This window comes from Takifugu rubripes, chromosome 15, assembly GCF_901000725.2.
Source record: "Takifugu rubripes chromosome 15, fTakRub1.2, whole genome shotgun sequence".
NCBI classification, from domain to species: Eukaryota; Metazoa; Chordata; class Actinopteri; order Tetraodontiformes; family Tetraodontidae; genus Takifugu; species Takifugu rubripes.
In genome coordinates this window covers 7,523,389-7,535,147 of record NC_042299.1, presented here as the reverse complement: position 1 = coordinate 7,535,147, position 11,759 = coordinate 7,523,389, and the positions used below count along the sequence as shown (strand labels likewise).

The following is an 11,759-nucleotide window of genomic DNA, read 5'->3' as shown; positions in this document are numbered from 1 at the left end:
GACGGAAACCACGCGGAATCTCGCAACGTCTCGCGAGAGGAGGGGGGATAACGTTCCACCGAGGAAGCGTCTCTTATTGACAGGGACACAATAATGGCCGCCCGCCATCACCCTGCTCTGCGGACCGTGCACGACCTCTGCCGCTGCTCCGTGCTCCAGCTGCCGGCCTGACGTCGCCGTTATCACCGGTGAGAACGAGAAGCTCAGGCCGCCGTTACGGCCGCCATCTTCCGCCTGCTGACGGAATTCCATTCTGGAATCGGATTATTCCAGACAGGAATGCGTCCAGGCGCAGATTCTTGTTGATTTCGACTCGATTCCAGACGTTTTGTTGATATCCGATAACCGGTCATCCATTCGGCGCTACAGCATCGTTTTAAATGTGGTTTGGTGGTGAAAAGGCCAGTGTTGACAGTGATGCTGATCATCCACTATGCTGCTAGTCCAGATTATTATTTATTCCTGGAATAACGGTGATGGGATTTCTAATGACGTGTCAGAATGTGAACGGGAAGGGTGGGATTCCCACCGTATTCAATCTAAATACAAATGCGGAAGTAACGGATACTTGTTATGCTCGCGACGCTTCTGTCACCAAGTGATTTGAACATTAACGAGCGCATAAAGTCCTGTTTTAAGGGACAGTGGCGAGTTTATTCCAGCCCTCATTGATGCGGCCTCTGCTGCTGCAGGACTGTTTCGTAATCCTGAGAATCGTCCTGTTGCCATTGACTGGTTGCTAGGATGGGGGTGGGGGTCCCTCCAGCGACCCCACTGGACGCCCTTTAAACCAGAGGCTGATGTTTTAAAAAAAACAAGACATCTATATCCTCTGCTTTGCACGAGTTCTCTTCTTGACTAAGACCCCCCCCCCCAATAATATAGACTTTCTTCCCGACTGCTGGGATAACCCCCGACTACGACCACGTTCTGATTGTTGGCGATGTCAACATTCTTGTCACCATAAGGACATTTTAAAACTCTTAATCTGGCGCAGCGTGTCTGGTCCGACGCAGGAGCGTACGCCTGTATTGTTGCCCCCGCCAACCGGGTATGTTTATCTATCCTTTAGCTTAATGACTCAAAGTTACGAATCCATCGCCTAGATCCAGGAATGATTCCAAGGATACTTTTGACAGGTCTATTATTAGCATATGATTAAAGCCTGAGCTGAGGGGTTTGTATATATAGGAGGTAGAACGCCCTCCTGGGGAGGGAGGCTGTAGTCTGTGATCTGTTCACTCAGTGTTTTTCACTATTAGTTTGGGTGTTTCACAAGATGGGGGAATGAGCTGCTTGGGGGAGGTGTTTGGTCTCTCCTCCAGCGCAGTTCAACCTCCAAACAGCCTTTTATCTCAAAAATTTGGGGAAAGTTGGGGAAACTGTGGGATTCCACAGGGAACCTTTTCAGTGCCCTTGATTTTCTCCATCTATCTGTTTCCTCTGGGCTCTAGATGGCACGTTATGGGCTCTAGAGGGCATATTATGGGCTCTAGAGGGCTAAAGCTACTAGTGTTCTGTGTTGAAGCCTGGAGGACCCTAATGTCCCTACATAAGGAGGAAGCCCGGTGATGGTGTTTGGCCCTGGGTCTGTGCCTTCATCCCGGTTAGTTCACCAGATTATTCCTATTCTGGCCTCCCCCCATTGGCTGCCTGGGCATTACAGCTCATTCTTTTTGTCTTTAAATGCTTTGATGTCGCCGCCCCGCTCGGCTTCGTCCTGCTGTCCTGAGAGAGGGGACGAGGCGTCTCGATTTCTGCTCCTAAATTATGGAACAACCTGCGGTTACGTGTTGGTCTCCTGCCCCTTTTAAAAGCCACCTCAAACCTCTTACATCCTTGTCTTTTATAGCACTGCTTCAGTCTTTGATCCTGCTTATATTACTGTTTGTTTTATGTTGTTTTATGCTCAATTATATGTGAGGTCAACTATGGGTGATTTTAAAGCGTTTTAAAAAGTTTTTAGCATTTCTGTCAGTACGATTCCACATCCGATACGTTAAAACAGTTTAAAGCGTACATCAGGCATTGACCTTTGACCTCTGTAGCCACAGCTCCTCTCGTCTGGACACTTACCCACAATGCATTTCTGAATGAGCGTTCTGCCCCTCGGACTGCGGTAACGACCAACGCCACAGCTGCACTTCAACAGAAGGTGGGAAGTCGATGTTGGATGAGTTTTTCCTTATTCGAGCTGCCATCCTAACGAAGAAGCCGTTCTTCTTCCTCCAGGTCCTGATCGATCGACGGTCTTCCCGGAATCATGTCTGGATCAGGGGATTTACCAGGTCAGGATCCTGGAATCCATAATATCACCATCAGGAACAGAAAGAGGAGTTAGTGACACTGTAGTGGCGCCAAACAATGGGCTTTATTTGCCTGTTATTAGGCCACGCCCCTTTAAACATCACTCTATATTGTAGGATGTGACATAGCGCCTTTGTCACCATGGCAACACACCTTGTCACAGCCAGAAATTGTGTTTTGCCTCCGCAGCCATCGAGGGCTCTGGGATGGGTGGGATGAGGCTGCCAGTCGGAATGACCCGACGTGCGCTCAGCTACGACGACAACCTGGAAGCCCCCATGTCCACGCCCCCCCACAACATCAGCATCAACAACCTGTGGAGGCGACCGGTCATACCGGAGCGGCGGTTCACACACCTGGCCGAGGTCAGACACACACACGCGCACACACACACACACACGCACTCTTTGATGACGATGACGACGATGATGATCCTGCAGGAGGATGAGAGCGCAGCCACGAGCCACCTCCCCCATGACCCCAACCCCCCCAGGGCAGCAGGGGTGGTGAAGACCAAGGCCTCGTCCAGCATTGTGAACTCTCTCATCACCAGTATGTTTACGTGCACCAGCCTAAACGGGGGCGTTCTGTGTGGAGGGGGAGGGGGAGGAGCTTAAGAGCATCTTGGCCGCCTGCCACCACGGGGCAGCACTGCCCTGATGTCCTCCATCTTTGTGTCCCAGAGCAAACTCAGGACAGCATGCAGACATTTGAGCAGAGGGTGGGGCTTTCCAACAGCAGCTACACACCCCATAAGGGCCTGACGGCCGAGGAGACGAAGCACCACCATCGAGTCCCGGACTCGCTCCAGGTGAGAGCGACCACGGCGGTGACCACGGCGGGACGAGACTCTGATCTGAGGGTAAATGAAACCCGACTTTGTTAAAACGGCGTTGTGTCGCATTGTAGAAGCTGCAGATCCAGAGTCTGGAGTCCAGGGAGGAGCGGCTGGCCTCCTCCACCCAGTCCACGCCGTCCAGCACGCCGCACAGCTCCCCCAAGCAACAGCGGAGGTACTGCACACGTGCGCACACACGCGGTCCTCATCTGTCTAAACTCTCCTGGTTCTGGTTTGTAGAGGCTGGTTCAGCGGTGCTGGATCGGACCTCAGCTCCTCCAGCAGCAGCAGCATCGACATCGGAGAGTCTGCAGGAGGGGGGGTCGCGGGGGGAGGCGCGGTGGAGCGCTGGAGCGCCTTCGGGCCGCGGCCGCCGGTCCACAAGTCCACCTCTGACCTGGGGTCCGAGCCGTCATCCGCAGGTACCCGACAGCGCTCCGGCGCACAGAACTCATTTGGGTCTCTTTAAAACGTCCACTTTTCTGCTCGCTTTCCTTAAAAGATGCTTTTTTCTGGATTTCATTGACGTTTTATACACCAGAAAACTCAGGAAATTATCATTTAATAAAGGATCATCTGGGAATTCTGGGTTCTACACTGTAAAAAGTGTTGAAAGTAACATTTTAGGATATTGACCGGCCTTTACGGTAAACTGAGGATAAACACATCGTAATAAGAGGCAACGTAAACATCCTCGTGTGGTGCGTTCAAGCGCAGACGCAGGCTAGATAAGAGGTTATCGGCCCCCGGTTCGGGTCAGTAGGACGGCGAACAGACGGTGCAGAAGGCCGACGCCCCCACGATTCTCCTCACCTATTGGCTTTCAATGGCGAGTTTTCCGCCCGACCTGTCAGATATATTTTGTTCCCAAACACACCTCCGGCTCTTTCACATGAAGAACGATTCGGACTGTTTGGGAACCATCAAAATATTTTTCCCTGGATGACTTTGGGTATGTGAAGCTTTGGAAACTGGACATTTGGACACCAAAAGTCTCCGTTGGTGTTTTTTTTTTAATTCATTTATCCTGTTTTAATGATTTATGTTCTACTGGGCTCATTTAGGTCAGAAATGTACTTTTCTCTATAGTTTTTTGAGAAATTCTTCGCAGTTTAAAGGCAGTAAGAAGTAAAAGTGCGTTCAGAAGTGTTGTTTGCATGATTTTATCAAAACTTAACTTTTTGCTAAAAACACTGAGAAGATGCTAAAGTAACAAATTCACCTTTTGTCTGAGGCTGGAAGATGTGGCTTTATAATCAAACGTGATAGAAAAGAAAGAAACTCCTCAGTCTGTCACTAAAGTACGTGTTTTATTGTAAACTTCCAAACTCTTTGAGTCACGATCCTGCATCCACAGCCTGAACTGTGCTAACGCTTGCTAACCCCAGGCTAATGTCAGTGAAACACTTCCCTCTGTTGGTCTGATGTCTGTTTTCCATTTCCCAGCAGGCTTTGCGCTGCAGGCGTATCGCGGCGCCAACAAGCCGACCCCCATGGAGGTGATGAAGGCCCAGTCTACGCGGCTAGCTGACAACCCAGCGGCTCAAATGGCTCCACCCAAGATGGAGATCCCAACCACGGAGGCTCGACGTCCCGGCGCGCAGCCGCACAAGCTGCGGCACCGAGACATGAACGTCCTGACGCCATCGGGATTCTGAGTGGTGGTCCTGTGAGGTCAAAATTAGCCCTCCGAAATCTGCCCAGTGCGACATCCGGCCTACGGAGTATTGAGGTTTTGGCGGGAAAACCGCCGTAGCCATTTTGTATCATCGGTAGTGGCCACCGTCTTTACCCCCCCCGAGGTGGAACTGAAGGTAGCTTTGACACGAAGGCAGTATGTCGTAGGACGCCGCTAGCAGATCTTTAACGTTCCAAGTTAGCTTCTCGTGTCCAGGTTACAGGTTACTCACGTTCATGTGAAATCGCACTTTTCCTTCCTCCCAGTTTTGATAGTTTAATGTTCTGTGAAGGTTCATCTCAGTAAACGATGGTTCCGATGTTACAGAACTCAGCTAACGTAAACGTAACTCCTTGTTGCACTTTTGAGTCTCCAAACTGAAGTTAAATGTTGAACTGAAAATTAAATCCATTGATGTAAATATTTGTTTTTCCTCAAATGTCTAAGTGACGCTGTCCCTTTAAAAGCACAACTGACGATCTTGTGTCTGGATTAAAGTGACGTCATTTCCTGTTAACGTTATCACGTTCTTTAATGCCAAAATGGGAATTAAAGCGTTGATGCATCGAAGTCGCTCAACTGCTCCACCCTGTGGTAGAATCCCGGTATCGCAGCCTCCAGGCAGCACGGGAATTCCTTTTTCTCCCTTTACGAATCTTTTTATAATAAAATTTCAAGCAAGCACAACAAATTATCACACAATCAGCATATTTTTATTTGAGGGAATATTGAAATTATATAATGCCAAACGGGAAAAAAACTGAGGAGAAATAACTATAAAAATGTTCAAAATCGTAACATTGTGATGTGAATATGAGAAGTTGAGAACAGAAACGCACGTCATTGCACGACCTCTTCATCACGCTTCATCAAACGAGGACCAGTGAAAACTGTTGATTCTAAAAGTCAAACCGTGAGTGCAGATCATTCTTCCTCAGACCTTAAGTCGGTCAAACGTGAACAGGACCGAAGCGTTTACATTCACACAACAAAGAAACAGGCACAACCAAAGTGGCTGCTGGATCAAAGACGCGTCCCGACCCTCAGCGGCTCATCTCTGACCCCAGTCCAGCTAAATCAGCTTCAGTTCATCCGACTAAGAACCGACGACTCAAAACTAATCGATTCCCAGAGACGTTCAGCAGGTTTGATCGTGAGTTTCAGAAAATGTTCAATCTGACATTTTAGAGCTCAAATCCAGCTTTTGACTCGAAATTGGGAGTAAAAGTGAGTTTTCACAGCATGATCTGAGCTCCAGGAGGTCAGCAGTGATCCTTCAGGGTAAAAAACACCCTCGGTTCAGAGTTTTGTTCTTGTTTCTAGTTTTTGTTCTTTGTCTTCGTTAAATATGAGTCAATTAAATCATACTCTTCTCTTTATCTACTGTATTCATTCAACGATGCATGAATACTTGAACAAATGTTTAAACACCCAATGGTTTGGTTCTTTTCTCAGATCCCGACGGAAAATTTTTGACCTTTAAACTATCATCAATCAGTAAAATCTAAATCTTCCATAATCGTCCACAACAGGGTTTTTTTTGCGGAAACATTTTAAAACACGTTCAAGGAAAACAAATAAATAAAATATCTTTGAAAACAAGACAAAATGTTTTGGGGCACGTTTGATTTAAGATTGCTGGTAAATTTAAGATGCTTCACTGGTGAAGAATTAAAAATGCTAATTATTTCAAACGATTCTGGAGTATTTTGGTCTTTGAAAGTAGCTGCAAACTGAACCTGTAAGACATCGTGTTTTGGCACCGCCCTGCGTCCGTCCGTCACGTGGACATCAGGACGCGTGTAACAGACGTCCGTCAGCAGGCTGCCTCGCTAACAACCATGCTAACGACCTGCTAGCTCCCCATAAAACAGCCGAGAGCCAAAGTAACGAGGATAAAAGAAAAAAGTCACATATTTGGCATCTTTGATTAAAAACTGCATTTGTGGAGTGTTTTCGTCCAAATCTGTGAGATTCTTCATGGCTCGGCGGAGGAGCGTCAGAGGAGAGAAAGAGAACAGAAGAGGAGGAGGAAAATAAATAAAAGAGCACAAAGACGAAGCTCAGACCTGCAGACCGCTTGGACCAGTGAAGACGTCCCGCTGCCGTTAAAACGGCAGCTTCTTCAGCTGCTCGAAGGTGATGAAGAACTGAGGCTTTCATTCAGGAAAACAGGTCACGGGACAGAATGAGGACAATCAACTCACTGCGGTCATTCGCCGCCATCGCCACAGTCTTGCTAGCTAGTTGTGGTGACGCTGGCGCCCCCGTTAAAGGATACGATGATGTTCCAGGGTCCCAGTCGCAGCCAGTTTGGCCAGAATCCCTTATACAGAGCAAAGAAGCCCTCGTTCCTCCACGTCTGCATCACCCCGTCCAGGGTTCCTTTGTACAACGGGCCTCCGGACAAGACCCGCTGGTTCATCATGCGGGTCCGCACCACATCGACGGGGTTGGACGCCAGCGCACCCGCCAGCCCGCAGGTGAAACTCGAACTGTCCGTCAAAAGGTGAAACAAAACGAGTCGGACTCGCGCTCAGAAAAAGCTTCATTCAATAGAAAAATCGGACTTACATGAAATGCGTTAAGATGGTGTCTCCCATGACGCCCGAGCGAAGCAGGTGCTTTTTGGTGATGTCGTAGACAGGAAGTTCCACCCCGACAACGATGGCTGCGCGCTGTGCTGTGGGAATAACGCCCTGATGAGCAGAACGATGAAGAATCAATCATTTACAACAGTGAATTATAGTATACAGAGCATAGTATATATATATATTATAGTATAGAGAAAAAGGTGTTAGAAGTGGTGAAACACCGCCCCCCTGTGGCTGCTGCAGACAACTAAGCTTTAGATTTTTGCGAAGGCAGCAGCTCTTACTCTCCACAGCCCCCTGGTCCCTTCTGTCTGGTAGATGTTGATGAAGTTGGACATCATGCTGCCTTGGAGCAAGCTGCCCTGAGCCTGCATCCTGATCTGGAACATGGTAAACACACACTGATTTAACCTGTTCTGGAATATTTCCCTCAGAGAAAGAGGAAAGCGCGCCAGAGGTCATCAGATTCACCTTGAGGACGTCGGTGGGGTTGGCCAGACAGGAGGACATGACTCCAGACACCACGCCACAGAACACGTTGATGACCATCGTCTCGTCTGTACAAACAATCACAGATCATCACAGCGCCAGAACAAACTGATCAGGTTTGGGATCATCAGGTCATTGGGATTCGTGGCCGTTGTTTAATCTTATATTTAGGATTAAGAGGGTCATCAGTCCTGAATGGGAATTAATTCAGAACCAAAGAAACAGAGTTTACTTTAGCTTTTCTGATTAATCCATAAAGTGGAAAAACAAATGTTCAAAATAAAATGAGATTTGTTTGTTAACAGGAGGAAAATCTGAGTTAAATCAGAGAAGATTTAAATTCATAATGATCTAAATAACAGTCGGAATTAAAGGAGTTGTCATGGTTACTTGGAACAGCTCATGGATGGAGGCAGGTCTTAGAAACCACAGAGGAGAAGATGTCAAAACTGTCAACACGTGATAGGAAACACACGTAGGGAGGGATGGGCCTTAATTTTAGCTGTTACACTTTTGGTTTCTGCTGATAAATTACTTCCTTTGCAGTTTTTGTGCTTCTGTGACTGATTATTAGCTAAAACTGACTCTGGGAGGTGTCGTGCTCCACCCACCCGACACTCCAAGCAAATTAAAAATCAAACAATGAATGAAGATGCTGTTTGAACATTAAATTATCCACCAGCTATTATTCATTATGTGGGTTAATATATGAGTTTGTCAGAGAATGACAGCTGTCATTAGTAACCCAGGGTGACGGTTCTACTCTGGGGGAGGAGGAGGAAGACGGAGAGGAAGGCTGAGGTTGGAACAATAGTTACAGCCATCGTTGATCAATCTGACCAACAGTTACTGTGGCGGTCCTGGCGCCGCTCTTTTTTATGGACGGGGGAGCAGGAGGGTCCCGACACACCCGCGGGACAAAAAAGGCCTGCATCAAAACAAGCATTCAAACACAGCAGCAGCAGCAGCGCCGACGCAGCGAGCAGTAGAAACACAAAATACACTCAAATAAAATAGAGTTAGTCACAAACTCTGAAACACCTTGACTTCCCCCTGATGGCCCACAACGGGACTACTACTGTCAGGTTTTCATTTTAAATGCAAAAACTAACTTAAAGGATAAATAAATGTAGATGAAAGAAGCTGCATGTAATAACATCTTATAAACAGCTGTCGAACAAGGATGATAATGTATTATTATTATTATTTGACACTAAACTGCAGCTCAGGAACAGTTGTAGTCAGGCTGAGCGTCATCAGGAACACGGAACACTCACCTTCTGGGCGACTGACAAACAGCCTCTTCAGCGTGTTGTACGTCCCGATCTTGATCGTCCCGTAAGAAGCTTGTCGCAGCAAAGCAGGAGAAATCCTGCCGGGAGAGATCAGACCTGTCTGATAACGGTTTTAATGGCAGATAACAAAAAAAACACTCAAATTGTTGAGGACATTTCTGCGGCTATTTAGGTATTACAGTGTTACTACAGTGTTAGCTCTTGAACCTCAGCTGGGGCTGTTCTCAGTCTTGGAATGAGCCACGACACATCCAGCTTTGATGCTAAGATCACACACCGGAGAAACTGTTAGCTGACGTTAGCATTCGGCTAATGTTGCTGTTGCTACGTTGAGGACATTACAACAAAGTGCACTAATACGATCAGCCGTATCCTCTCATCCTACACGTCTTTCTGCATCCATGTGTCTTACAGATATTTTTCCAAGTGACGTGAAGTAACGTTGCCCTTTGTGAAATGTGAGGTTTACATCAGGTTCATCCAGCTGGTTTGATAAAGACAAATGACAAAATAATTGAATAATTATTCAAAATAACGGTGGTTGGCTCAAATGATGGCGTTGGAGTGATTACGTAATAATAGTGACTGAAACAGATTTTCAAAAGCATCACAGGTTAAAAAGTCTTTTAATGATACTGTTCAGGTCTGGATGGATGTCGATCGTTGTGTAAATCTGGTCCCATACCCAGAGTACAGCGCCCGGATGCCCTCCTCCTTGCCGATCCTGAAGAGAGCGTGGAACATCCCCTTGTAGCGCACCTCCGTGTACTGGGACTGACCCTGGACCTGGAGACGGGTCTTAGTCAGGTCAATGGGAAACGTCCCTGTGGAAACACAACCGACGTGAGGTTATACTCTATCTAAAAGAGTCAAAACACGGTTTCCCAGCTCTTCTGACCAGGTACGTCTAACACAAACGATATAAAACTACTGAACAAAACGTTCAATCAGCCTGTTTATTTATGAGAAAGTCCCCGCGGGGAAGAGCATCACACAGAAATATCAGTCTTTTCAGTCTGTGAGCTTTTAAGACCAATTATTTTCCACAGTATTCCATCTTTTTACGGTTTTTATTTCCAGGTAATTATGGTGTGTGTGGAATTTTCCTTTTTTAATGTGGAAAATATGCTACATACTAATTAGCTATAATTAATATGCATGAGTGAGGCTGTGCCATTTATGTCACAACATCTCCAGGATCCCTTAGATCTTGGTTGTAGACAGATGGAAGCCCTTCTTGAAGTTTGAAAATGCATTTAGGTCCAGTGATGTACAGCAAACATGGATAAAGTGTCACACAGTCAGCAAGATTGAATGACTTGATCAAATATAAAAGATGCCTCTGTGGTGATTGGAACCGTTTCCATTTTTCAATCTTTTTTTTTTGTTTTGTTTTTCACAGTCATTCTGGAATCAAATGCAATGCCTAGTTTTTAATTTGTTGGTGTTTTACTTTGATAAACCATCGGTATAAATGTGCATCAAAGAGCTTTGTTGTGCTAAATGCATCATTAGCCAGAAACGGACAATGCATTCTTTTATTTTCATTCTACAAGTATCAAAATTGGTGTAACAGCAAACAGCAGCGCAGACAGGACAGCGAGGGTTTGCGTGCTGTGGTGCATCATGCAGCCTACCGAATTCTGCGACAATTGAGGCCATCCCTCCGTAAATGAACGGCTTCCAGTTCAGGGTGGCCATCTCCGCGGCCGCGCCGGCGGCTTCCACCTGCTGCAGCCCCGCTAGAAACAACAGCAGCCCCCCGAGACAGAGGTCAACACAGTGCTGCAGCCTCAAACAACAGAGCATGTGGGAAAACATTGAGGAACGATGATGCTACACTTGAAGGAGGCTCCTCAGCATCAGCATCCCTGCGTACTGCACCGGAAAGAGACGCCCGCTGTGTAAAAACACCGCGGCAGAGAACAGCGGAACTACCGGAGGGATGTGATTGGCTGGGAGCGCAGTCAATCAAACTTTGAAGCCTTTCAATTGGTTGATACTTCTAAGGGCGGGGCCGGTTGTGAATAACAGTTCTGTGACAGCAACTGTCACAAGAAATGGATTAAATTTAATATTGTTAACGTTGTGGTGTCATGAGGATTTTTACGGTCACATTGCAGAACTTTTAGAAGTATATTTCTCGGTTTTTCTGTTTGTAAAATGCATATTTGCGCATTATACTTACGTCACAAATGCTTACGTTTAGCACGAAGGATGCTCAGGCTAAGCTAACACTTAACCGGCTAACACTTGTGGACGGCAGCTCATTTGCAATGCTTGATCGTGGAAAAAGTAGTTATCCTAATGTCTGACACAAAGATCACGTACCTGTGGTGTTACAACAAATTAGTGCCGGGTTATCCGGATCTGTTTCCCATGTTTCAAAACTGTTGCTCGACTTTAATAAAAGGCGAGCAGAAAAGTTCCCGACTACTGTTAGCTTTCCATATCAGTTAATGTCAAACGCAGCAGGGCGAGCGAACACGCCCCCTTTTCTTCTTCTTTTTTTTTATTCTGGAGAATTGAACGTCAAATTATGTAATGCTGCCCCCACA

General features: G+C 46.7%; 2 protein-coding genes across 10 annotated transcripts; one reads left to right on the top strand and one right to left on the bottom strand.

The window, feature by feature from the left end:
- Positions 1-27: 27 nt before the first annotated feature.
- Positions 28-5,340, top strand: LOC101065595 (putative monooxygenase p33MONOX). 8 transcript variants are annotated; one of them, XM_029849071.1, is made up of 9 exons: positions 28-188; positions 2,049-2,155; positions 2,233-2,336; positions 2,497-2,672; positions 2,748-2,859; positions 2,991-3,118; positions 3,217-3,320; positions 3,386-3,567; positions 4,592-5,340. In XM_029849071.1, exons 3-9 carry the CDS (start codon positions 2,264-2,266, stop codon positions 4,801-4,803), a joined length of 987 nt encoding a protein of 328 aa, XP_029704931.1. In that variant the 5' UTR covers positions 28-188; positions 2,049-2,155; positions 2,233-2,263; the 3' UTR covers positions 4,804-5,340. The 8 variants fall into 8 exon arrangements, with proteins under 8 accessions (XP_029704931.1, XP_029704930.1, XP_029704927.1 ...); XM_029849072.1 differs by having other exon boundaries at positions 29-188; positions 2,233-2,288; XM_029849070.1 differs by having other exon boundaries at positions 2,114-2,155; positions 2,233-2,288; positions 2,497-2,859.
- A 174-nt stretch (positions 5,341-5,514) lies between these two features.
- slc25a14 (solute carrier family 25 member 14) lies at positions 5,515-11,690 on the bottom strand. Of its 2 annotated transcripts, none has more exons than XM_003970889.3 (9): positions 11,533-11,690; positions 10,839-10,943; positions 9,887-10,025; positions 9,184-9,278; positions 7,889-7,974; positions 7,702-7,797; positions 7,398-7,522; positions 7,105-7,318; positions 5,515-6,973 (listed from the first exon to the last, which is right to left on the bottom strand). In XM_003970889.3, exons 2-9 carry the CDS (start codon positions 10,900-10,902, stop codon positions 6,932-6,934), a joined length of 861 nt encoding a protein of 286 aa, XP_003970938.1. In that variant the 5' UTR covers positions 10,903-10,943; positions 11,533-11,690; the 3' UTR covers positions 5,515-6,931. The 2 variants fall into 2 exon arrangements, with proteins under 2 accessions (XP_003970938.1, XP_029704933.1); XM_029849073.1 differs by lacking the exon at positions 11,533-11,690 and adding an exon at positions 11,042-11,060.
- Positions 11,691-11,759: the final 69 nt, after the last annotated feature.